Source organism: Panthera tigris, chromosome D2, assembly GCF_018350195.1.
Source record: "Panthera tigris isolate Pti1 chromosome D2, P.tigris_Pti1_mat1.1, whole genome shotgun sequence".
NCBI classification, from domain to species: domain Eukaryota; kingdom Metazoa; phylum Chordata; class Mammalia; order Carnivora; family Felidae; genus Panthera; species Panthera tigris.
The window spans coordinates 31,809,149-31,831,546 of record NC_056670.1 but is presented as its reverse complement, the minus strand read 5'-3'; the positions used below and the strand labels follow the sequence as shown (position 1 = coordinate 31,831,546).

The following is a 22,398-nucleotide window of genomic DNA, read 5'->3' as shown; positions in this document are numbered from 1 at the left end:
AAAGGAGTCTTCCTGGGAAAGCAATTACAGGATGTCAAAGGCTGTCAGGGCGGCCGGCGGCTGCCAGTGCCCAGGGCCTGGCCGCGCCTGGTGGTCCCCAGGAGGACGCGGGAGCCGGTGCCCGGAGGAGGGGTGTGGGGGCTCCCCTCGGAGGCACAGGGATAACTGAGACCACCACCTTGCTGAGCGTCACCTGTGGGCCTGGCATTGCGCGAGGAACTTGACCTGATTGGTCCCTAATCCTTAAAGCAACCGACAAGACGGAGGTCACAATCCCATTTTACAGAAGAAGTAACTTTAGCTGGTGCTAACTGGAACAGCAGTTAACGGCAGCTCCCCCTTGTTTAGTCCCGACTGGGCTCCAGGCATTATTCTAAGAAGTCTGTGTACTGACACGTTCCATCTCCGTTGCCATTCTGGGAGAGGAGTACCAGACACCCTCACCTTACGGATGCGGGAAGCGCCCAACTGGCAGAAGCAGCCACGCAAAACCCCCCGGTGCCCACCTCCACCCGGGAGGGGCTGCTTTGCTCAGAGCGCCTGAGCCACTCTCAGCCTGCGGGCTTTCTTTCCCAAGGAAGCCGTTGGCGCGGGAGGGTATCCCGGAAGCTGCCCTCTGTCAACAGGGGTTGGAGTCCATGGATCAATACCCCAGCCTCGTGGCCCTGAGGTGGAAAGGCTCATCTCCGCCCTCAGATGTCCCAGTGGATGGAGCTCCAATGGGATCCACGGTAAGTGGCTTCACAATGCCCCTCCCTGGGTGACCTTATCTCACTTCCCAGTCCTGGGTTACCCGGGGCCGCGTCCCAAGGAAACGGCCTGCCTGCAAGTCCTGTGTCGGGGTGTGCTTCTGGGGGGAGCCAGGCCTCAGACACAGACTGCAGGCTGGGCACACACGGTGAGCCACACAGCATGGCCCTGTCCTCACAGCTGCAAGCGGCTCAGGGTCCCACAGCTGGTCACTGGCAGAGCTGGGATTCGAACCCCAGTCTCTCTGATATTCATACACAGCAAAATGAAAAGGAAGAAAGTTTCAGTTCCTAACCCTTGGATGCCACCGTCCATTCCCTTATGCCTTAGGTTTGAGCAGGACTCAACTGAGTGACTTTAAAAAAAATAAAACAAAATCACATCTGACCGTCAAAACAAAGAAAATTGGGATACAGAAAGCTATTTTCCGGGGATGCAGGAGGGAGGGTAGCCGGCTGCCTGGGGGTGAATGAGACATTCACAATCAGAAGGGACTCAGAGCCTCTCTGGGGCCAGTTATCAAGCTGGGATTACGGGGTAGAGGATGAGGAAGGGAGGATGCCGGAGAGATGGGCGGCCAGACACCGGGGCTGAGTCTCAGTTAAGTGAGACCTTCCGTGCAGAGGAGATGGAAGGAGGAAGAAAAGACAGTCTAATCAACCCCCTGGGGGTACAGTCGAACCATGGCTCCCCCATTACTCTATCTCACCATATACCCCTGCCCTGACTCTGACCCGTTCCCTCTTTTCCTCAGCCCCTGCGGAGTGCAACAGGCAGTTCCAGGTCTGTGAGAAGGTGGTGAGAGCTACCCGGGCTGGGGCTGGCCCCACACGTGTGCCAGGACATGTCCTCATCCCAAGGTGACTCAGAACCTGGGTGGCACGCCCCCCAGGCCCGCTGCCATTGGCGGGCACTGATTGGGCCAGCACGTGCTGCTCGCTAATGAAGCGTATTGATTCCACATTCTCTTGTTGTCTCCCTAAATGGCAAGCCACACATCTGATAGATTAAATACCCACATGATTGCCCGCCTGACATCTCCATCACTCCGCCTGCGGGTCCCTAATGAATTTTACAGCCCCGCAACGACAGAAGAAATTAAGGTCAAAGTCCGACGCAGGAACTATAAATCACCCGTGATCTCGAGACCAGCAGAGGTCCTGCAGCCCTAGCCCTCACTCACCTGGACCAGTTCAGCCCAGGGCTTCACGGCAAGACAGCCCTATTCTGTGTGTGAGTGCAGGGTGGGGAGGGCGTGCTGGGAGCCCTCGAGCCTGAGAGGCAGTCCCCGCTCGCAGACTTTGTGCACCCTCACTCCCCTGCCCGCCCCACCTCCAACAGCCAGAAGGTTCTAACACAGGGAAGCTCACTGATAGGAATGCAGCGTATCTCCTTTGTAAAGACTTGTTTCCCCAGAAGATCAAACATGCGGGTCACACTGTTCACAATGTCCCCAGAACAGGGGGGAGGGGATGAACAGCATTTCACCCATTTTGCAGATGGGGAAACCCAGGCTTGCAGAGAAAAGGGGCTTGCCCAGGGCCATTCGACAAATTGAAGGCCCTTATCTTCCAGACCCTAAGCTTACAGATCTTGTTACAAGGGGAGCTTAGAGGGGCCTTCTGTCCGGGCCCTGTTTTTCTTCCAGGTAGGGGGTACCTGCTGCAGGTGGCCGAACAGGCAGAGTGCGCTCTGGCCTTCGATTCAGCTTGGACATCGGCCAGTCAAGTTCAGTGTGCCTCTTGTCATACCTCTTGGCCCACAGTCTCACCAGGCTCTCAGGGAGAGCAGTCTCGAGGAGGCCGTGCTACCTTATGGCAAAGGGAAAGGACTTGGGCGTTCTAAAAACAAGAGTTCACGCCTCAGCTCTGCCCTTTCGATAGGTGTGACCTCAGGCAAACACCTAATTTGTCTGAGTCTCAATGCTCTCATTTATAAAACGGGGAGGTTCATTTCTACCTCACCAGGTTGTCATGGGGGTTTCAGGGAGATAACACATAGGGGCTGAGTTTGGCTCCAAGCACTTCATATTAGCACCTGTCGCTTAGCACCTGTTCTGTATCAGGCACTGTGCTAAGTTCTTTGCGTGTATTATTTCTTCAAAGACCCACCACAAATCCAGAAGGAACGAACCTCATCACCATTTTCCAGAAGAGGAAACCGAGGCACACAGAGGTTATTCGGCAGACTAAACATCCATGCTCTCTTTTTCAAATGAACAAAAATTTAGTTTTAGGCGTTATGACGCTCTCTGCCTAAATACTATTTGCCAACTTCCTTTGTAGATAAGCACAACCATGTGACTAAGTTCTGGCTAATGCGATGAAAGCAGAAGTTTGCAAGACATTTCTATGAAGTCTTCTTAAAAGGGAGGGCGAGTACCCTTCTTCATTTCCTCCATTCTGCAGCTTATAGTATGGATATGATGGCTGGAGTTCTAGCAGTCACCTTGGACCATGAAGATAACTAGAAATGGGGCGGGGGGGGGATGGGAAGACAGCTTGAAGGGGCCACCTAAGGCTGCTCACCTCTAAACTGCTTTCACATGGGAGAGAAAATATAGTTCAATCTTGTTTATGAAACTATTTGGGGGGCCTCTGCGACAGGTAGCTCTCCTGGATCATTGCTGATACAAGTAACCTAGTCATATGGCTCAGGTGGCCGAGTCAGGATCAGCTTGGGTGGTTTAAGTCTGGAGCCTGGGGTCTTTGCTACTCTGCCTCCTGTAGCAAGCACTTGAGGAACATGAGATGGTAATATCGCCACCATTATCCTCATTATTGCATAGTAAAGTAGAGGGGGCTCCTTCTAGAGATGTTCAGTTGCCAGACTTTAGTTGGTCATGAAATCAATTCAGAGGGTCAGGACTAGTATTTTTAAAAATGAAATCTAGTAAGAGTGCCTGATGGCTTCCTTGGTCAAGCGTCCGCCTTCAGCTCGGGTCATGATCTCGCGATTTATGGGTTCAAGCCTCGCATCGGGCTCTGTGCTGATGGCTCAGAGCCTGGAGCCTGCTTCGGATTCTGTGTCTCCCTCTCTCTCTGCCCTTCCCCTGCTCACACTCTGTCTCTCAAAAATAAATAAACATTTAAAAAAAAAAGAAATCTAGTAGAATACAATAGAATATACTAAGGTGAAAACTATAAGACATTGTGAAAGAAACTGAAGATGACAGAGATAAACAGACAAATATTCCATACTTATACACTGGAAGGATGAATATTGTTCAAATGCCCATACCACCCAAAGCAATCTATAGATTCAATGTAATCCCTATCAAAATTCCAATGGCATTTTTCCCCCATTGGAATAGAACAAACAATCCTAAGACTTGCATGGAATCACAAAAGACCCCAACGACCCAAAGCGATCTTGACAAAAAAAGAACAAAGCTGGAGGCATCACGTGCCCTGATTTCAAACTGTATATAAAGCTATGGTAATCCAAACGGCATGACATCAGCATAAAAGCAGCAGTAGCCACAGAGATCAATGGAACAGAATAGAGAGCCCCGAAATAAACCCACGCATATATGGTCAACTAATATCCGACAAGGGAGCCAAGAATAATACTTAATGGAGAAAAGCCCACTCTTCAATAAATTGTATTAGAAAAATTGGACAGCCACATGCAAAAGAATGAAACTAAACCAGTATCTCACACCATACACAAAAATTAACTCAGAATCGATGAAAGACTTGACTGTAAGACCTGAACCCATAAAACTCCTAGAAGAGAACATAGGTACTAGGTTCTTTGACATCAGGTTTGGTGATGATTTTTTGGATCTGACTCCAAAAGCTAAGGCAACAAAAGCTAAAATAAATAAATGGGACATCAAATTAAAAAGCTTCTGCAGAGTGGGGTACCTGGGTGGCGCCGACTCAGGCTCAGGTCATGATTTTATGGCTCGTGAGTTCGAGCCCCACATGCAGCTCTGTGCTGACAGCTCGGAGCCTAGAGCCTACTTTGGATCCTGCATCTCCCTCTCTGCCCCTCCCCTGCTTGTGCTCTGACTCTGTCTCTGTCTCAAAAATAAACATTAAAAAAAGTAAACTTTGGGAAAAAAGAAAAGCTTCTGCAAAGAAAGCCATCAACAAAATGAAAAGGCAACCTACTGAATGGGAGAAAATATCTGCAAATCACAAATCTGATCAGAGGTAAGTATCCAAAACATATAAAGAACTCCTACCATTCAACAGCAGAAAAAGATCTGATTCAAAAAAATGCACAGAGGATCTGCATAAGCATTTTCCCAAAGAAGACAGCCAACGTGAAAAGGTGTTCAATATCACCGATCATTGAGTGCAAATTAAAACCACAAAGAGATATAGCCTCACACTTGTCAGAATGGCTAGAAAAGAAAGGCAAGAAATAACAAGTGTTGGAGACAATGTGGAGAAAAGGAAACCCTGTGCACTGTTAGTGAAAATGTAAATGGGTGCAGCCACTATGGAAAACAGTATGGAGGTTCCCTCCCCCAAAATTAAAAATAGAAATACCATGGAGGCACCTGGGTGGCTCAGTCAGTGAAGCGTCTGACTTCTGCTCAGGTCATGATCTCATAGCTTGTGAGTTTGAGCCCTGCGTCAGGCTCTGCGCTGACAGTTCAGAGCCTGGAGCCTGCTTCGGATTCTATGACTCCCTCTCTCTCTGCCCCTCCCTTGCTTGCTCTCTCTCTCTCTCTCAAAAATAAATACACAATTAAAAAAAATTTAAAAAAATAGAAATACCATATGATCCAGCAATCTTGTGTCTGTGTATTTATCTCAGAAATAAATGGAAACACTGACTAGAAAAGGTATCTGCACCACCATGTTCACTGAAGCATTATTTACAATAGCCAACAGAGAGAAGCAGCCCAAATGTCCATCAATGAATGAACGAATAAAGAAAATGTGGTGTATATTTACAACGGAATATTATTTGGCCATAAAAAAGGAAAGAAGCCTTGCCATCTGTGACAACATGGATGGACCTTGAAGGCATTATACAAAATGAAATAAGTCAGAGAAAGACAAATTCTGTATAATCCCACTTATGGGTGGAACCTTAAAAAGCAAAAAACCCAGCTCACAGATAGAACAGATTGGTGTGGCTGCCAGAGGTGGGGGTGGGAAGAGGGAAAAATGGGTGAAGGGGGTCAAAACATACAAACTTGCAGTTATAAAATAAACTGTTCATGAGAATGTAAGGTGCAGCATGGTGGTTACAGTTACTAACACTGCATGGTATATTTGAAAGTTGCTAAGAGAGTTGATCTTAAAAGTTCTCATAAAAAACACAGAATCTAGTAGAATAAAATGCTGGAGCAATCCCTATCAAAATAACACCATCATTCTTCACAGAGCTAGAACAAACAATCCTAAAATTTGTATGGAACCAGAACAGACCCCGAATAGCCAAAGCCATCTTGAAAAAGAAAACCAAAGCTGAAGGCATCACAATCCCGGACTTCAAGCTATACTACAAAGCAGTAATCATCAAGACAGTATGGTACTGGCACAAAAACAGACACTCAGATCAATGGAACAGAATAGAGAACCCAGAAATGTATGGCCAACTAATCTTTGACAAAGCAGGAAAGAATATCCAATGGAATAAAGACAGTCTCTTCAGCAAATGCTGCTGGGAAAACTGGACAGCAACATGCAGACAAATGAACCTGGACCACTTTCTTACACCATACACAAAAATAAATTCAAAATGGATGAAAGACCTAAACGAAAGACAGGAAGCCATCAAAATCCTCAAGGAGAAAGCAGGCAAAAACCTCTTTGACCTTGGCCGCAGCAACTTCTCACTCAACACGTCTCCGGAGGCAGGGGATACAAAAGCAAAAATGAACTATTGGGACCTCATCAAAATAAAACATTTCTGCAGAGCGAAGGAAACAATCTGCAAAACTAAAAGGCAAGTGATGGAAGGGAGGAGATATTTGCGAACGACATATCACATAGAGGGCTAGTACCCAATATCTATAAAGAACTTATCAAACTCAACACCCAAAAAACAAAGAATCCAGTGAAGAAATGGGCAAAAGACATGAATAGACACTTCTCCAAAGAAGACATCCAGATGGCCAACCGACACATGAAAAGATGCTCACCGTCACTCATCATCAGGGAAACACAAATCAAAACTATAATGAGATACCACCTCACACTTGTCAGAATGGCTAACATGAACAACTCAGGCAACAACAGATGTTGGCGAGGATGCAGAGAAAGAGGATCTCTTTTGCACTGCAGGTGGGAATGCAAAACTGGTGCAGCCACTCTGGAAAACAGTATGGAGGTTCCTCAAAAAATTAAAAATAGAACTACCCTATGATACAGCAATTGCACTACTAGGCATTTATCCATGGGATGCAGGTGTGCTGTTTCGAAGGAGCACATGCACCCCAGTGTTTATAGCAGCGCTATCCACAATAGCCAAAGTATGGAAAGAGCCCAAATGTCCATCGACAGATGAATGAAAAGAAGATGTGGTATATGTATACAATGGAGTATTACTCGGCAATCAAAAAGAATGAAACCTTGCCATTTGCAACTACGTGGATGGAACTAGAGGGGATTATGCTAAGTGAAATTAGTCAGAAAAAGACAAATATCATATGACTTCACTCATCTGAGGACTTTAAGAGACAAAATAGATGAACATAAGGGAGGGGAAACAAAAATAATATAAAAACAGGAAGGGGGACAAAACATAAAAGACTCTTAAATATAGAGAACAAACTGAGGGTTACTGGAGGGGTTGTGGGAGGGGGATGGGCTAAATGGGTAAGGGGCACTAAGGAATCTACTCCTGAAATCATTGTTGCACTAGATGCTAACTAACTTGAATGTAAATTAAAAAATAAATTTAAAAAAAGAATAAAAAATAATAATAAAATGCTAGAGTGTATTATTACATGTGGTAAGGAAGTATTGTTTGTGTTCTAGATATGGATGTGTGTGTTAACTCTGGGCCATGGAGTTAAATGTAGTTTTTATTATGGATTATAGTAAAGTTTGGAAAACACTAAACCAATGGGTATAGGGACTTTGAACCCCTCCTAGAAAGAAGCTGGCAGGAACCACAGCTGTCATTGTCTCCCACAGGGGCTGTACAGCAAGACAAAGTCACCCCAAATGCATAGGCCCAGCTCAACTTCTTCCTAAACCTCTGTGGGCCCCCTTTCTCCCAATTGCCCCCTGGACAGATTGTCAGGCCGAGGCGCTGGGGGCTGCTCGGAGCCCATCCTGCCCCTGTGGTCCCATCCCAGGGCCCATAACCTTCCCAGCACGGGGCACAGGTGCTTTTTGTGCAGGCATTTGGTTGACTGCATTTATGAACTCATTCTGCCTTGGCCACTCTCACCGCTTCCTATTGTCCCCTCGCCCAGGGGGCCCATTTTCTCTGCTCTGGTGTCCTGTGAGCAACAGCCTGAGCAGGAACAATCAGCAGCTAACCTACTGAAGGGGGACTCTGACGGGCAGAGTGCAGGGGACCACAGGCTCTCGGTGCAGGTGGGGGAACTCTCCGGGGCAGGAAGTCACACATTGTTAGCACTGAGGGGGCCTCAGAGAGTGAGGCATGACCCCTTAATTTTACAGATAAGGACACCAAGGCCCCAGAAACCAGGGACCTGCTCAAGGTCACCCGGTAACCGAGCAGCTCCTGTATCTGAGGCCCGTGCTCCGCCCATCTCCCTGGACTCTCCAGTTGGCCGATTCCAACAAGAGGCTGGAGCCCAGTGTGGGGTGGCACTTGATGGTGACCAGCAAGCAGGAGAGGGGTCCAGGGGTTTTGGAGTCAGACAGACCCAGGTTGGAATCCTGGCTCTTGGACACGCACTAAGCTGGCTGGCCCTGGACAGGTTACTGACCTCCCCAGACATCCGCGGCTTGCTTCTGTACCACGGATCCAGAAAAGACGACTAACATATCACAAAGGGTTTATGATTTGCTAAGCTCACAAGGCCTGTTCTTCCCATTTTTTGGTAAAGGGGCAAAGGTCAGTGACAGAGCTGCTCTGGTCAAGGACAGGAGATTCTGGAGGCACCGGTGTGGGAGGGTTCCAGAGCTTGATAGGAAATGGGGCTTTCCGTCAATTTGCCAAAAATCAAGTAGCTACGGGAGATGACTGAAAATGGTCAGACCTTAAACAAGGTCCAGGGCAATCACCACAGGGGCAGAGGTGGGGGCGGGCAGCTCTCGGTCCTAATACAGGCCCTGCCAAAGCTCCTTCCAGAAGCCCTGGGTGGTGGTGGGCAGACGGCAGCCAGCTGTGTTCTCTGTCTCTCCTTAGTGCCTGTCCTACCTCTCATCCCATCCCATTTCGGTTTTACGGATTGATATTTAGATTAAAGAGATACACACAGCCCAGGAGCACTGAGGCCTGACAGACAGAGGAACTCGACCCGTCAATCACCGGCAGCCAGCTCTGCTTCCTCCAGCACCTGTTCCCTCCGACTGGAGATGAACCCAGGAGTAGATTAGAGGGGTCCGAAAGTACAGCCTGGACACGCCCCGAATGGGGGAGGGTGTGTCTACAAAGGCCTTCTAGTCAAGCCTGGGAGCTGGGCTGGGCTGACTGTGTGTATGCGTGTGTGTATATGTGTGTGTGTCTTTCACTTCCCTCTCCTCCTCCCCAGGCTGCAGATATTCAATTTTCTTTTAAACGGTGGGGAAATTGGAAGAGGTTTTGTTCTGTTTAAGCACAGCTGGAGTCTTGTCTCAAGGGACTGGAGAACAATGAGATCAATTAAGATGCCTGCAGTGAAGGGTGTCAGGAGGGGGTGGGGTGGGAGAGCACCAGGTAGGGGGGCCAGGAGGCCCTTCTCCGGAAGGGGAAGGTGGAAGAGGTGGCCCAGGCTTGTCCCAGAAGTCTAGCTTGGGCTCTTCCCTGCGTTGACCTGCCTGTCTCTATTGGGTTTTGCTGAAGTATCTAGACGAGACCCGCTCATCAGCTCACGTGATCTCCCAGACTTACTAATAATCCGTGTTGGCAATTTCTGTTGCCAGCTTTATGCAAGGATACAATCAGGTTGAACCAATGCTATCAGAAGCACGGAGAGCCCACTGTTCTAGAACAGCACAGAGGGTCCTGGACACTTGGCATGCAGCGGGTGCTGGTACCACTATCAAAGCGTTGGCTACGTGGGGACTCTGGACTCCAACCTTTCCATAGATGGTTCCACAACACTACTGAGATGGAAATTATCCTCCCATGTTATAGAGAAGGAAACTGAAGCCCAGGGAAAGGAAGTTACAAGCCCAAGGCCAACCTGCCGGTAAGAAGCTGAGGCAGGACCCCTAGCCAGTGTCTGCCCACTTTTGTGTTTGCAGAGGTGCAGGGCTCACCCGGAAGTCAGGTGGAGACGGAGAGGGATGCGCCGTGCTGGGCCTGCGGAGAACGGCAAAGCCATTGCCCAGAACTGGGCGTGAGCACGGCCACCTGTGACTGGAACCGTCATCTCTCACCTGGTCTCCCAGCTTCCACCCTGGTGCTCTCATGCCCTCCCTCTTCCCCACCCCACCTCAGCCTATTCCCCATGCGGTGACCATCAGAGCTCTCTGGCTGGCACTTCTGATGGGCTCCCTGTCCTAGCCAGTCACCTTCTGGCCACCTCTCCTCCACCTACACCCCCAGGCTCTTGTCTCAAGACTTCACCTGCAGCTCCCTCAGCGGGGGGCAGCTCTTTCCCCGGGGTCCTCCCTCATTTCCTTCAGGCCTCTATCCACTGCCCCCCTCTGTGCGAGGTCGGTCTTCCCTGACCCCTGGAGAGAACACAGTAACACCGCCACCCCTGTTGCTCCCCACCCGCACCCCTGTAATTTCCCCCATGATGCCTATCCCCATCTGACACGCTCTGGGCTTGCTTGTTCACCATCTGTCTCCTGCCCCTGGGATGTGCAGGGATGTCTGTCTTCTTCACTGCCGTCATTCTAGGTCCTCGATAAACAGCCACTGAATGGAGTACGGTAGCTGTATCTGGGGGCCGCTGTGTCTCAGAGAGTATGGAGTCCTGCTCTGGGAGGGGACAGTGGCTAAGGCTTCTGCAGCAGAAACACAGGGGCATGGTGGCACCCAGTGCCACCCAGCAGCAGCCAAGGGAGCCGGGCCAGCCACTGCTCACCTGTCCGAAGAGCCAGGCTGAGGGGCTGGGTGCATTTCAGCCTTGACCATGCAATCACAGGTCTTGATTAGGACTGGGAGGCCCAGGCGATCCTGGAACCTGGTGGCCCTTGCACCTCCCAGCCCCCTTGCCTCTGTTCCTGGGCTGGGGGTCTGCATCCCCAGACTAAGCTCGCCCTAGTGACGTTTCTAAGCGCAGTGGGGAGGAAAGGACATTAGCCACGAAAGCCCTGAGCCGTGAGAACTGCCAGGGAAAACAAGGTGCCGGGTACCCAGGGGAGCTGGGGAGAAGGGAGACTGCCAGTGATCAGGGGGAGGGCTTCCTGTGGGGAAGCTAGCAACTGGGCCGGCTCTTAGGTTAAGCAGAGTTTTGATGGTGTCAGACAGGAGGGAGGAAGAGTTAGATGGGGGAGAAGTGTGAGAGCGTGTGGGTGTTGTAAAGGGAAGTGGGGCAACCTGGTCAGCAGGAGAGGAGGGTGAGGGGTGTGGCAGGGCAGAGGGCTGGAAACAGCTCAGGGCCGGGGTGTGGAGGCCTCGAATGCCAACCCAGGCCTAGGGCACTGGAACTTTACTGGCCGGGGGGTACCTGGGGGCAGCAGGGATTACTCTCTTTTCCTTCCCCCTCCCTCCCTTCTATTCTTGGAGAGCTCTTACTAGGGCTCAACACAGGATTTGAAGGGTTTCCCCTTCGGCTGGTTTTTGCAGGGCATCCAGGAGGAGGAGAGGGCACTTGCTTTCTCACGGCACCATGCTCTCATAGGACATCTCAGTAAAGGGGTACTGAGTTGGACTGAGCACTAAAGTGGCTCCGAGATCTCCGTGTTTGAGCAAATGCTTTGAGATTCCTTCCATTGAGAATTGAGCGGGGCGGTGGGGGGGGAGGGTCTACCTCCCCTCCCCTTGAATGTGAGCTCGCTTTGGTGACTCTCTAATAACCAGTAGAATTCAGCACAAATGTGTGAATTCGAGGCTAGGTCAGAAATGGCCACACAGCCTCCACCTGGTTCTCTTGGGACGCTCTTTCCCCAGAGGCCTCCTCCAAAGGGCTCCTGCTCGGCACCCGTGTGTGTGAGATGTGTGCACCGTGGGGGGAGGCCGTGTGTGGGTGCCCACGACAGTCAGGTAGACCCAGACCTTCAGTGGGCCCAGCCTAGATACCAGACACGGGAGGGACGAGCCTCCAGCTGCCGGGCATGCCACACCCGGAGGAGCAGAGAAGGACGCCCCCGCTGAGCCCCTTCCATGTTCCTGACCTACCCAATCCATCCGTGAGGGTAAGAAAACGGCTCCTGTTTTATGCAGCCAAGTTTGGGTGGCTTCTTACGTGATAGGAACATGTGCTGAGGGTCCCTGTCCAGAGCACGGCACAGAGCAAGCATTAACCGAGCGTGCGTGGAGTGTGGGAACGCACGGAAACAGCAGAGGAGGGCGTGCCTTTGGGCAGGGCATTATAAAGCTCCTACAGCCGGGACAAGCTACGTCATTTGCAGGGCCCCGTGCAAAGTGAACGCGGGGGGCTCCTGGTTCAAAAATTAAGAATTTCAAGACACTGACAGGCCAAGTGTGGGGCCTTTGGAGTCCAGGCCCCTGAGCACATGCCCAGGCCTGATACCCAGGAAGCCAGCCCTCCTGTCACATCTGCTGTCTGCCTGCCTTCCTCTGAGTACATGCTGCTGGCCGGGCTTGGTGCCGAGGGCCCTCCCCAACTGTCCCATTCCGTTCTAACAACAGCCCTCCCAGACAGGACCTCTCAGCACACCTCCCCAGGTCGGAGGGGACGACACAGGCTCAGCTGACCGTCAAGGGCCCATCTTGGCAGAACGGGGATTGCACGCAGGCTGAAGGGGTACAGGCCAGCCAGATCAGGGTCCTTTAAGGCCACTGATAAGAAAATCCACTCTGGATGACTGTAAGCCCTTGACTGCTTACATCCACGTCAGCACGCTGGGGTCTCCCAGCAACCCAGCCCTGTGTGCTGGGCAGGTGGTACTTTCCCAAGCCGGTGGCAAGGGAACCAAACCTGGAAACGGAGTGGCCAGCCCGCGGCAGAACAGGATTCTTGACCCTGCCCAAGACATTATCAGTCTCCCAAGGACAGACTGGGAAGACGGGCAGGGAGGAGGGAGAGGAGCCATGCCTATCGGCCCCTATAAGGCCACCTTGGAGCTGAGGGGTAGCACTCCGCCCCTGGGCTGAGTGAACCGTGAGCTGGTCCTGGGACCCCACACCAGCCCAGTCAGGGCTCTTATGTGTCTCTCCTTCCTGCTTTGATTTCTACGCCTAGAGAAGAATCCCATCTTGTCAGACTGTCCATCTTCTGCCCATTCCTGCTCTGCCCGGTCTCCCTGGAACCGGGACAGAGGCCCTGGATGACAATAAGATCTGCCCTAGGAGTAACCTCTTTCCTGGCTGCTGTCCCTTCTCAGCATTCCTCTTCCACTGCCCAGGGACATGGAGCTAATAAATCTGGGGACACGAGCACCCTATTGTGGGAGGCTGGGCTGGCTCATCGCACATCCCAGGTACCACCTCTGTCAGCTGTCTCCCAAATGCCTGCCACAGGCCACCAGGAAGGAAGAGGTAAGAGAATGAGGATGCTTTGATACAGGACTTCTCCATTGTCAGAACAGCAGCCCAATGGTTATATTTGGGGTGGGTGACAAAAAGAGAAAGAGCTGAGCTCTCTCCATGTCCAAAGAATACAAGTCCACCTCCCTACAGAGCACATTCCCCCCCTCACTAGGTTTCAGCCACAGGACCTTTGCACACGCCATTCCCTCTTTGTCCAATGTGCTTTCCTCCCCTCACTCGCCTATTAATGCCTACTCAGTTGCCACTTCCTTAGGGAAGCTTTCTCTGACGTCAGTCAAGGTCAGGCGTCTTGTGATAGGTTTCATAGTTCCCCTAGCTCTCCCTCGTAGCAAATAATAATTAAAGATTCATTTCTTAATATGAACATCAGGCTTTCCCAGGAGACTGTAAACTTCATGAGGGCAAGATTCACATCATTATTGTCCTCAGGGCCACGTGCCGGGCACATAGTAGGTATTCATAAAACATATGTTGAATGCACGAAGAGTTGGATTGCTTTCCTACTGTCCAGGAAACTCTGCTAGGTGCCAAGTACCAACTGGTCAGGCTGCAGGGCTGCCCCGAGCCCAGCAGAATCCCACGAAGACACCCCACAGCCTTCCCACCTGACTCTTGCTGTCAGGTCAGGAGGTGGGGTTGGAAGGTGAGAATCAGAGTGGCTTGGGGATATGAGAGGGGAACAAGCAGCGCCATCTAGAGGATGGGGAGCCACCAACATGATACAGGAACCTTTATACATGTTGATGGACACAAACGTGTGTGTTATATACACATGCCCCTGGGCACACGTAGCTTCATACGCATGTGCGTGTACAGATACAAGACCATGCCTGTGTGGACACCTCCCCCTGCCGCAAGCATACCTCACGTACACCCCCCAAACACGCGTGGGTACATGTGCCCCTGCGCCCTTCCCCTGCATGGTCGTCCTTTGGAGGACCGGTCCTGGCTGGCATGGACATCTGTCCTGCATCCTCCCTCCTGCCAGGAAGCCTCTTCTAATCCAGGCTGCCTTGGGGTTCCCGTCTCCCTGGGCAAAGTGCTCTGGTCTCCCCGACTTGGTCTTCCCGTCAGTAAGAGTAGCTCACGCAGCTCTGACCCTTGAGCAGCTGGGGACCTACACAGCCCAAAATTCACCTGATGGTGCCAGAGGTTCTGGAAGGGCTCAAGGGTCACCCAGAGACACAATGCCTGGAGCAGCCCTGTGGCCTGCCCACCTGGGTCCTGCAGAGGGCACTTCCTGGCTCCTCTCTTCACCCTCAGCTCTGAACATTACTGAAAGGACAGGCTCAGTGGTCCAACTCAGAACCTTCTGGATGGGCAGCCCACTGGTTAAGGGCCTATGGCTTGGGGCCAGACAGTCTTTTTGGGGACTGCAGCTCAATCACTTACTAGCCTGGGGGGCCCGGGCAAGTTATAATCACTTAACCTAAGCGTCCGTTTCCTCACCTGTAAAATGAGAATGGCAGCGCATTCTTGGGTTAGAGACAGCGCATGGAAAGTGCCCGTTTCCAGCTAGGACTCAACAGTGACGGCCACCGAAATGATTATTGCAGTAGCAACACTAACAGGGGTAGCCGCCCTCAGAGGTCAGCTCCCGCCATCCCCCTTCCTCTGGGCATGACGGCCCCAGGCTCTAGGTCTGGAAGGGACCAAGGACACATCTTAGTCTAGCTTGTTCATTTCACAGATAAGGTACAAGAAGAGAAGCAGCCCTAGGCATCCAAGGAGTCAGCGCTCACGGCCAAGCCTTTGCACTCTGGGTGCCCACGCTTTCCCCTCCGCCAGTGGAAACTCTTTGTGCTATAACTGGGGGCTAGAAGGGTCTCAAGATCTAGGCTGGGGGAGGTCCAGGGAGCGGAGAGGTACAAGGGCCCAGCCCTTCCAGCCTGGCCAGAGACGAGGCTGGAGGGGACAGACCCTCTCCTTCCAGCTGCCCCTCCCCACTGTCAACCTGCTGCCTCCCCCGCCCCCCACCCCAGGGCAGGTGATAAGCCACGGAAGCAGGGGCCAGTGCTGTGTGGGAGGCCCCTCACAGCAGGCTCTGCCCCAGCCCTCCTCAGTGCGAATTAAAACATTTCCCTTTTCTTCGTAATTTTTTTCTGACACAACTGCCCATGAAACATTTTAATAACATCCCAGAAAAGGTCATGGAGAAGGAATTTCACAGTCCCTGAGCAGACAGCTATAACTTCAGCTCCTTCTGCAGCAAAGGAGGGGGAAAGATCAGACTGACCCCAGAAAATGGCAGCGTGGGGGAGGCCAGGTCAGGCCTGGGCAGGGGGGTGGGTGTGGCCATGAAACCTGCCACCTGCTAGGAGCTGTGGAAGCTCCCTGGGAGATGATGGTGGGTCGGGTCGGGTTGGGGCTGCGCAGGGGACTCTTTCACACCTAACATTCATACCTCTTGACGGCGGTCTTGGGTGGCCTCATGCCCATTCTGCAGATGAGGAAATGAAGGCTCTCAGAGGTGACATGGCTAGACTAACGCACAGCAAAGGCAAGGAAAGCAGGGCCCACCCAGTTTCGTGTGCTCTCCGGAGCTCCTGTAGGCACACGGCCCTGGGACCAGAGCTTATCATTGGGTGAAAGAGCCCCTTCCTATCTGCACGACTCCACAACCCTGGGGCCAGGGGTGTTGAGAAGGAGGTGGGCAAGGCTTAGACTCAGGCACTGGAGGCTGCCCAGACGAGCCAGGCCTAGGAAGAGACACTCAGAGGAGGCTGAACACATCCGTGGAGCGTTTGGAAAGCAACTGGAGAAGGGGTTTGTGGGAGCCGGGCCGGGGTCTACGCAGGCCCAGGAACTGCTCTGGTGCTTGAGAAAACCCAGTGTGAGGACCTACTCTCTAGTGGCAGCCCCAGAGGAGGAGACCGGGCCTAACACACTGTCCTTGACCCCAGCAACTGGCCACCAGCCAAGAGGTGTGCCTCCTGCCCCTTCATACCCCACCCCTGCTCCCTAGGTTCGGCAACCCTTCTCCAGGGCTGTGGGAACCTGTGAGTGCAAAGTGAGACCTCCATCCCCAGGGACACCCCCCAAGCCTGACGCCTGAAATCTTTGCCATGTGGTCCCGGGCCTGCTGGGGTGGGGTCCCTAAAGCACAGGCTGCTTGGGTGTCCTTCACCCCAATATCTGAAGATGGCTGGGGGTGGGGAGCTGACGACCTCAGCCTCCGGCACTTGCTCTCTGGCTGCCAAGAGGATCCGTGGGACCTCGGGCACCAGGTGACTGATGGCAAGGAGCATCTTGGTGAAAGCCAGCGGGGCCACAGGCTGGGGAAGCAGGCGGGGAGGAAAACGGCCACGGCAGACTTATTGTTTCTGTCTGATGGCCCGCCAAGCTAAACATCTGTTCGGAATATTAATAACTGTCAGATGGGAAGGGCCTGGGGGCTCAATACAGTTTCATACCATCTGTCGGTAGAGTAAACACACTTTGGAGTCGGGGGCCCGGGATCAGCAGGCAAGGTGTTGGCTGGGAGTAAGGATGGAACAAGAAATGGAAGCGGGGCCCCTGAGGCCCTCAGAGTGGGCAGGGAAGGGCAGCAGTGAGCTGAACTGCATCACATTTATGGAGCACCTACTATGGGTGAGAGCCGAGCTTGCATACCATAAAACTGCCACTTGGATCTGCTCGGCAACCAACCCTCTCTGTTCTGGTAACAGGAGCCCCTCTGGCGTAGCCCCTGTCCCATTTCCAGCCCATAGAATTTGCATGCAGCTGACCCAACCTCTGGCCCCACCGGGAGGAGTGTGACCCATCTCTGGTATTTCAGGATCATGATGATTGGGTCCAGGATGGCCCAGCAAGGAGAATCGGCTCTGGGACTTTTGCTGGAACTACTCAAAAAGAAGATGGTTTTTCCACGATGGGTGATAAATTGGTAAGAAGCAAGTCTGGGGGTGCTGGTGATCCTCTCTGCCCACTTAAAAAAAAAACAAAAAACAAAAAAACAAAGCAGCACCTTGGCGCTAAAGCCCGATTCTTGCTAACTGAGTGCCTGGATACAGCCATGCCTGAAATCACTTACACTTTGAATTACACGAGCTGGTCCTTTTTTACTTGAACCACTTAAGGGTTTGTGTCCCTTGCCATCAAGAATACCGACTGATACAAACGGACCCTGGGAGAGGCCTCTTGTCAAAGTCCCAGCCAAGGGCCGCTGGGGATGGCCAGATACCCTTGAGAAGCCCATTCTTGCCTGGCGCCTGTGTTCAAAGAGCGAGGGTGGCCCTCCTCGGAGCCGGCTGGCCCCTATCTCTATTAGAGGGCACTTCCAGGGCTCCTGGCCTACTCAGGCTCGGTGCCTCTCAGGGCCAAGGCAGAAAACCAGTGTCCTTGGCCCGATCCCATCCTCCCCCGGGTTGGCGCTCTTTCCACAGTGCTCCCTGACCACGGGAGCCCCATTATAAAGAGTCCAGATGCTTTAATATGCAAACACCACAGCCTCTGGGGGCTTGGAGGGGGGCAACCCCTCCCTGACTGCCCAGGTTTCTTGGGCAGATCCCTCTAGCTGCCTCCCCATGGGCATCCCCAGAGCTCAATGGCCCCGTAGAAGAGCAAGACTCACCAGGACTGTCAGCACAGAGGTCCCCAGGGTGACGTTCTCGTACAAGCTGACGTTGTACAGTGGCTGGCTGAAGATGGGCCGGTTGTCATTCTCGTTGATGAGGGCGATCTTCACCTTGGCATAGCCCACGTGGTCAGGCACACTCTCGTTGGCAAAGAGCTGGGTGTGCAGAGCAGGGGCCTGGGTAAGCTCTCACATGCTCCTGGAGCCTCCTCCCCCCAAAGTCCCCCTGGGGCCTTTATAGGTCCTGACAGGGAGTTCCTGTCTGCGTCACTGCCCATCCCAGGTGTGTGTTGCTGTGAGTCCCCCCCATCAGTGTCCAGAGGGCCAGGGTGGTCACTGATTCTGCTGGTGGCTGGGCTGGCAGGGGCTGGGGCAGTGAGGCTCACTGTTGGCTTCTGAGGCTGTGATCATGCCTTATAAATTCTGCTCAATTTCCAGATATTTCCTTGTGCTCCTTGAAAATGGGGGGCTCAGCCCGGCCCCTGTCAGGGGCCCCGTGGGCTTCTCAGAGTCAGATACATAGGGCAAGAATGGGGAGAGGTGGAAGGGAAGTTTTAAGGGGATAGTATCACCCCTGCTTCCCCTGATAGCTTCTACCCAGCAAAGTTGGGGGGTCTTACATCAAAGTCGTAGCGGTCCACAGTCTCATAGTCCAGGGGGACGGCCACCCGGATGCGAATGTCCGCTTTCCCTTGGACAGAGGTGGGGGAGATGATGAAGTGCTGGGAGTTGTTCCCCACCAGGTACACCTCGAACATGCTGTTCAGGCCCTGGGGCAAAGGGAAGAAAAACCAGTCAGAGAGGGCTCTGGAGGCCAAGGTCAGGAGCAGAGTGGCTTTGTTGGAGGTGGACGAGGTGCCCGTGGTGGGGTTTGCCTGCCCCCCCCCCCCACCCAAAAGCGGTCTGGCCTCCTCTGGATGACCCTGGCCTAGCTCTCTGACCCTGCCTCCTGTCCCTGTCTGGGCCTTCTAGAAGTCTCAACCAGGTCTTTTTGCCTTTGTTATCCCTTCAGATGCCTAAAATGTCCCCTCCAGGTGGTTTGGTTCATTTCATTTCCCACCTCCTGTCCCCTTCCTCAGTCCCAGTGACCCCAACTGGGAATGATCTGCAGTTGGAGGACCCAGCAGGGAGACAGAGGAAAGAGGGTCAGAAGGGAATGGAGGGGAGAGAAGCAAGTTAAGTGTCCCCAGTAGGCTTGGGCAGGAGAGGGACAGCAGGACACAACTTCTTCCCCTTCCTCCCCCTGGAACGTGTCAACCAGGGAGAACGCTGGCTTCCCTACACAGGGGATGGGATCACCCAAGCAGCTGAATGGCAAAGCGAACCCCTGTGTACCCCACACTGGCCAGCCGGTGGGGGCCTGGAAGACAGTGGATCCCAGGTAGCTCAGAGCTCCCATGTCCTTCACAAGATCTGCTTGTGGCCCGGCAGCTGAAGGCTCGTTCTGACACCTTGTGTGAGGTCTTCAGGCTACCCAAGACCCCAGATCAAAAGAGCCAGTGGTGGAGGTGGCAGAGGTGACTTACTGACTCCCCAGGGTCTGACCTGCTCAGAAATGGACTCACCCTCCGTGGGGAGAAATTACCCCCAAATAAGCCTCCTTCAACCTAGGCAGAAGCTCATGCTTTGCAGCCAACCGGTGGAGAGCGTCTCCCGATCCTTATTTCAGGTGCTCAGTGGCTTTCAGACCTGGGCTGTCAGCCCCAGGAGGAAATGTCCCCACTGCTCATCCTGTGTTACCCACCTCTGGCCTGGTGCCCTGCCCCACCCCTCGGTGTACGTGTTTGTAATCAGAGGGATCTCTGGAAGGGATCTCTTCCAGAACCTGTTCCTGCCATGAGGTGGGGCAGCCAGGCCACCTGGAAGTCTTTCCAGATGGGGATGGTCCTGGCTGGAAAGAATGCCCTTAGTGAAGCCTGACAGTTCGCAAAATTCTTATGGTCCTGGACCTGTCCCACAAGCAGTTAAACACATTTGTGGAGCGAAAGCATGTTAATATGTCCCCATCAGTCTCTATTTTCTTTTTCTATTTGCAATTATAAGTTGGCAAAACAGCACTGCCAATCTTGGGGTACAGACAAGCAGCAGGGCGTCCAGAACCACCCAACATCCCCCCACCCCCGCGTGCAAAGTGACTCCAGCAGACTGTACAGGCAATGCTCCTTTGGCCCCGTCAGGTTGTGGGGTCCTCAGTTCTCCCTGGCGTGGAATCCATCCGTCAGAAGGAGGGGATCAATTAAATGCCCGAAGGGGCACTAATAGCCAAAAGCGGTAGAGTGTGACAGCTCTGAGCAGGTGACACCAACACCTCTCCCTCCACCATAGGACCCGGGGGGCCCAAGAAGGTGAGGGCGGGCTGAGCTATGCCTGGGCAGGTAGAGCAACTCCCCCTTTGAAGCCCCGTCCCCATGATGCCCACCATCCTCCCCCAGCCCCTGCCCTTCCCAGGCTCACTTACCAAGTTCTGTCAGTGGGAGTCGGTCAGTCAAAAAGTATGGAGACAGAGAAGGAGCCGGAAAGGTACGGAGAGGAGGAAGGAACCAGAGAGAAAAGATGGTGAGATCCGAGGTCAGGGTGAGGGAGAGGGGCCGAGCGGACCCCAGGAGCACATGCTGCTCCAGAGGAATAGCCCCCTTCGTATCTGATGGGCCATAGCCTCTGGGAGTGCAGGGGGGTGGGGAGGTCTGTGCAGCCCCCTACCCAGAAGAGAGGGAGAGGGAAGCCGAGGAAGAGGTCCTAGGGTGCGAATAGTGAGGGGAGACTAGGGCTCCTCAGATCACCTGGTCCTCACCCAGAGGGAAGTGGGTGGGGGTAGCACGGGTGGGGTGGTGGGGGGAGATGGGTCATGTCACTATGTCCTACTCCCAGGAGCCTGGACCAAACCCCTACAGAAAACGACCCCAAGCATTGTCAGGTTTTAATTTTCCTAACACGGAAAATATTAAGACGTGATAAATACGGATATGGAGAATTTTCACATAGTTCAAAAGTGTAGGGGCACCTGGGCGGCTTAGTCGGTTAAGTGTCTGACTCTTGATTTTGGCCCGGGTCACGATCTCGTGATTTGTGAGTTCGAGCCCCACCTTGGGCTCTGGCCTGCCTGGGATGCCCCTCTCCCCGCCTCAAAATAAATAAGCTTTTGGAAAAAAAAAAAAAAAAGCGTAAAGGGCACACGTCAGTCTCCCTGTCCCCACCGGCCCAGCCACTGGAGAGCCTTCTCCAGAGGCAACCATCATATCCTGTCCAAACACGAGGAGCACTACGGTATCTAGCCCCTCCCCCCACCCCGATGCAAATAGCACGCGACTCGCATTGTTCTGGGTTAGGTTTTGTCACTGAAAACTATGCCTTGGAGATCATTCCGTAACTGTATAAACAGGTGCCTATATTACTAACACGGACACATTCAGAGTAATGACAGAATAACCCTCTGTGGTCACTGTGGAATGCTGGGAGCCCTTGAGGGCACAGACTGTGCCTCGGGCAGTGTAATCCCCCATCAGAGCAGGGACACAGTAGGTGCTCAAGAAGCCATTGGTTTCCAGCAGTTTTCCACTACTCTGTGCATCCTCTATCCCACGGGCCCTGGGGTGGAGCTGAAGGACCACTGGAACTTAGAAACCCCTCCAGAGGAAATGGGAGTTCAGAGAGGTTGAGTGAGCCGCGCAAGGTTGCACAGGTTGTTGGATGCAGAGCGAGGACAAAAGCCCAGGCCCAGCTCCCAGGCCGAGGGAAGCGGGGTCAGGACGCCTCCCACCAGAAGCTCTAGCTCAGTCTGAGTTCCCAGAGCGAACAGAGATGGGAACGCTGAGCACCCCAGGCTAAAGTCTGAGCAGGTCTTGAGATGAGGCGGAGCAGGAAGGCCTCCCGGAAAAGGGGAGTTTTGAACTGGCTTCAGGAACCCAGGGGAAATGAGCTCGAAGAGGAGGGATTCCAGGCGGAGCCAGCTCTGTCCTTAGCCCGTATCAGCATCACCTGGAGGCTTTGTTAAGCCACAAGCCTGCGGCCCACCCGCCGGGAATACCTGATTTGGTAGTATGGGGCCTGTGACGTGCGTTCCACTTCTAACAAGTTTCAGGTGCTGCCTGCCAGGCCGCTGCTGGTCTGAGACCACCCTTTGAGAGCCGCTGGCCTAAGCAAAGGCATAGGAGCAGGAATGAAGGATTAGCGATGAGGCAGACGAGGCGAGCTGCTTTGCAAAGGGTGCTTGTAGGGAAGCTGGCGAGACTGTTGGGAGAGCAGGAGGTTGGGGGACAGTCCCACCGCAGGCACCGTCTGGAGGGCTCCGGCACTGCGTTCGTGCGCAACGGGAGCCACTCTAAGCTCTGAAGCCGATGAACGGTGGTTAAAACGAG

The 22,398-nt window shown here is 53.0% G+C and overlaps 1 protein-coding gene across 1 annotated transcript in view; it reads right to left on the bottom strand.

The window, feature by feature from the left end:
* CDH23 (cadherin related 23) overlaps positions 1 to 22,398 on the bottom strand; it is a 365,372-nt gene that overhangs the window by 140,036 nt on the left and 202,938 nt on the right. Inside the window, 3 exon segments of the mRNA XM_042960117.1 lie at positions 18,041 to 18,199; positions 18,664 to 18,813; positions 20,502 to 20,507. Of these exon segments, the coding sequence (XP_042816051.1) occupies positions 18,041 to 18,199; positions 18,664 to 18,813; positions 20,502 to 20,507 (315 nt within the window).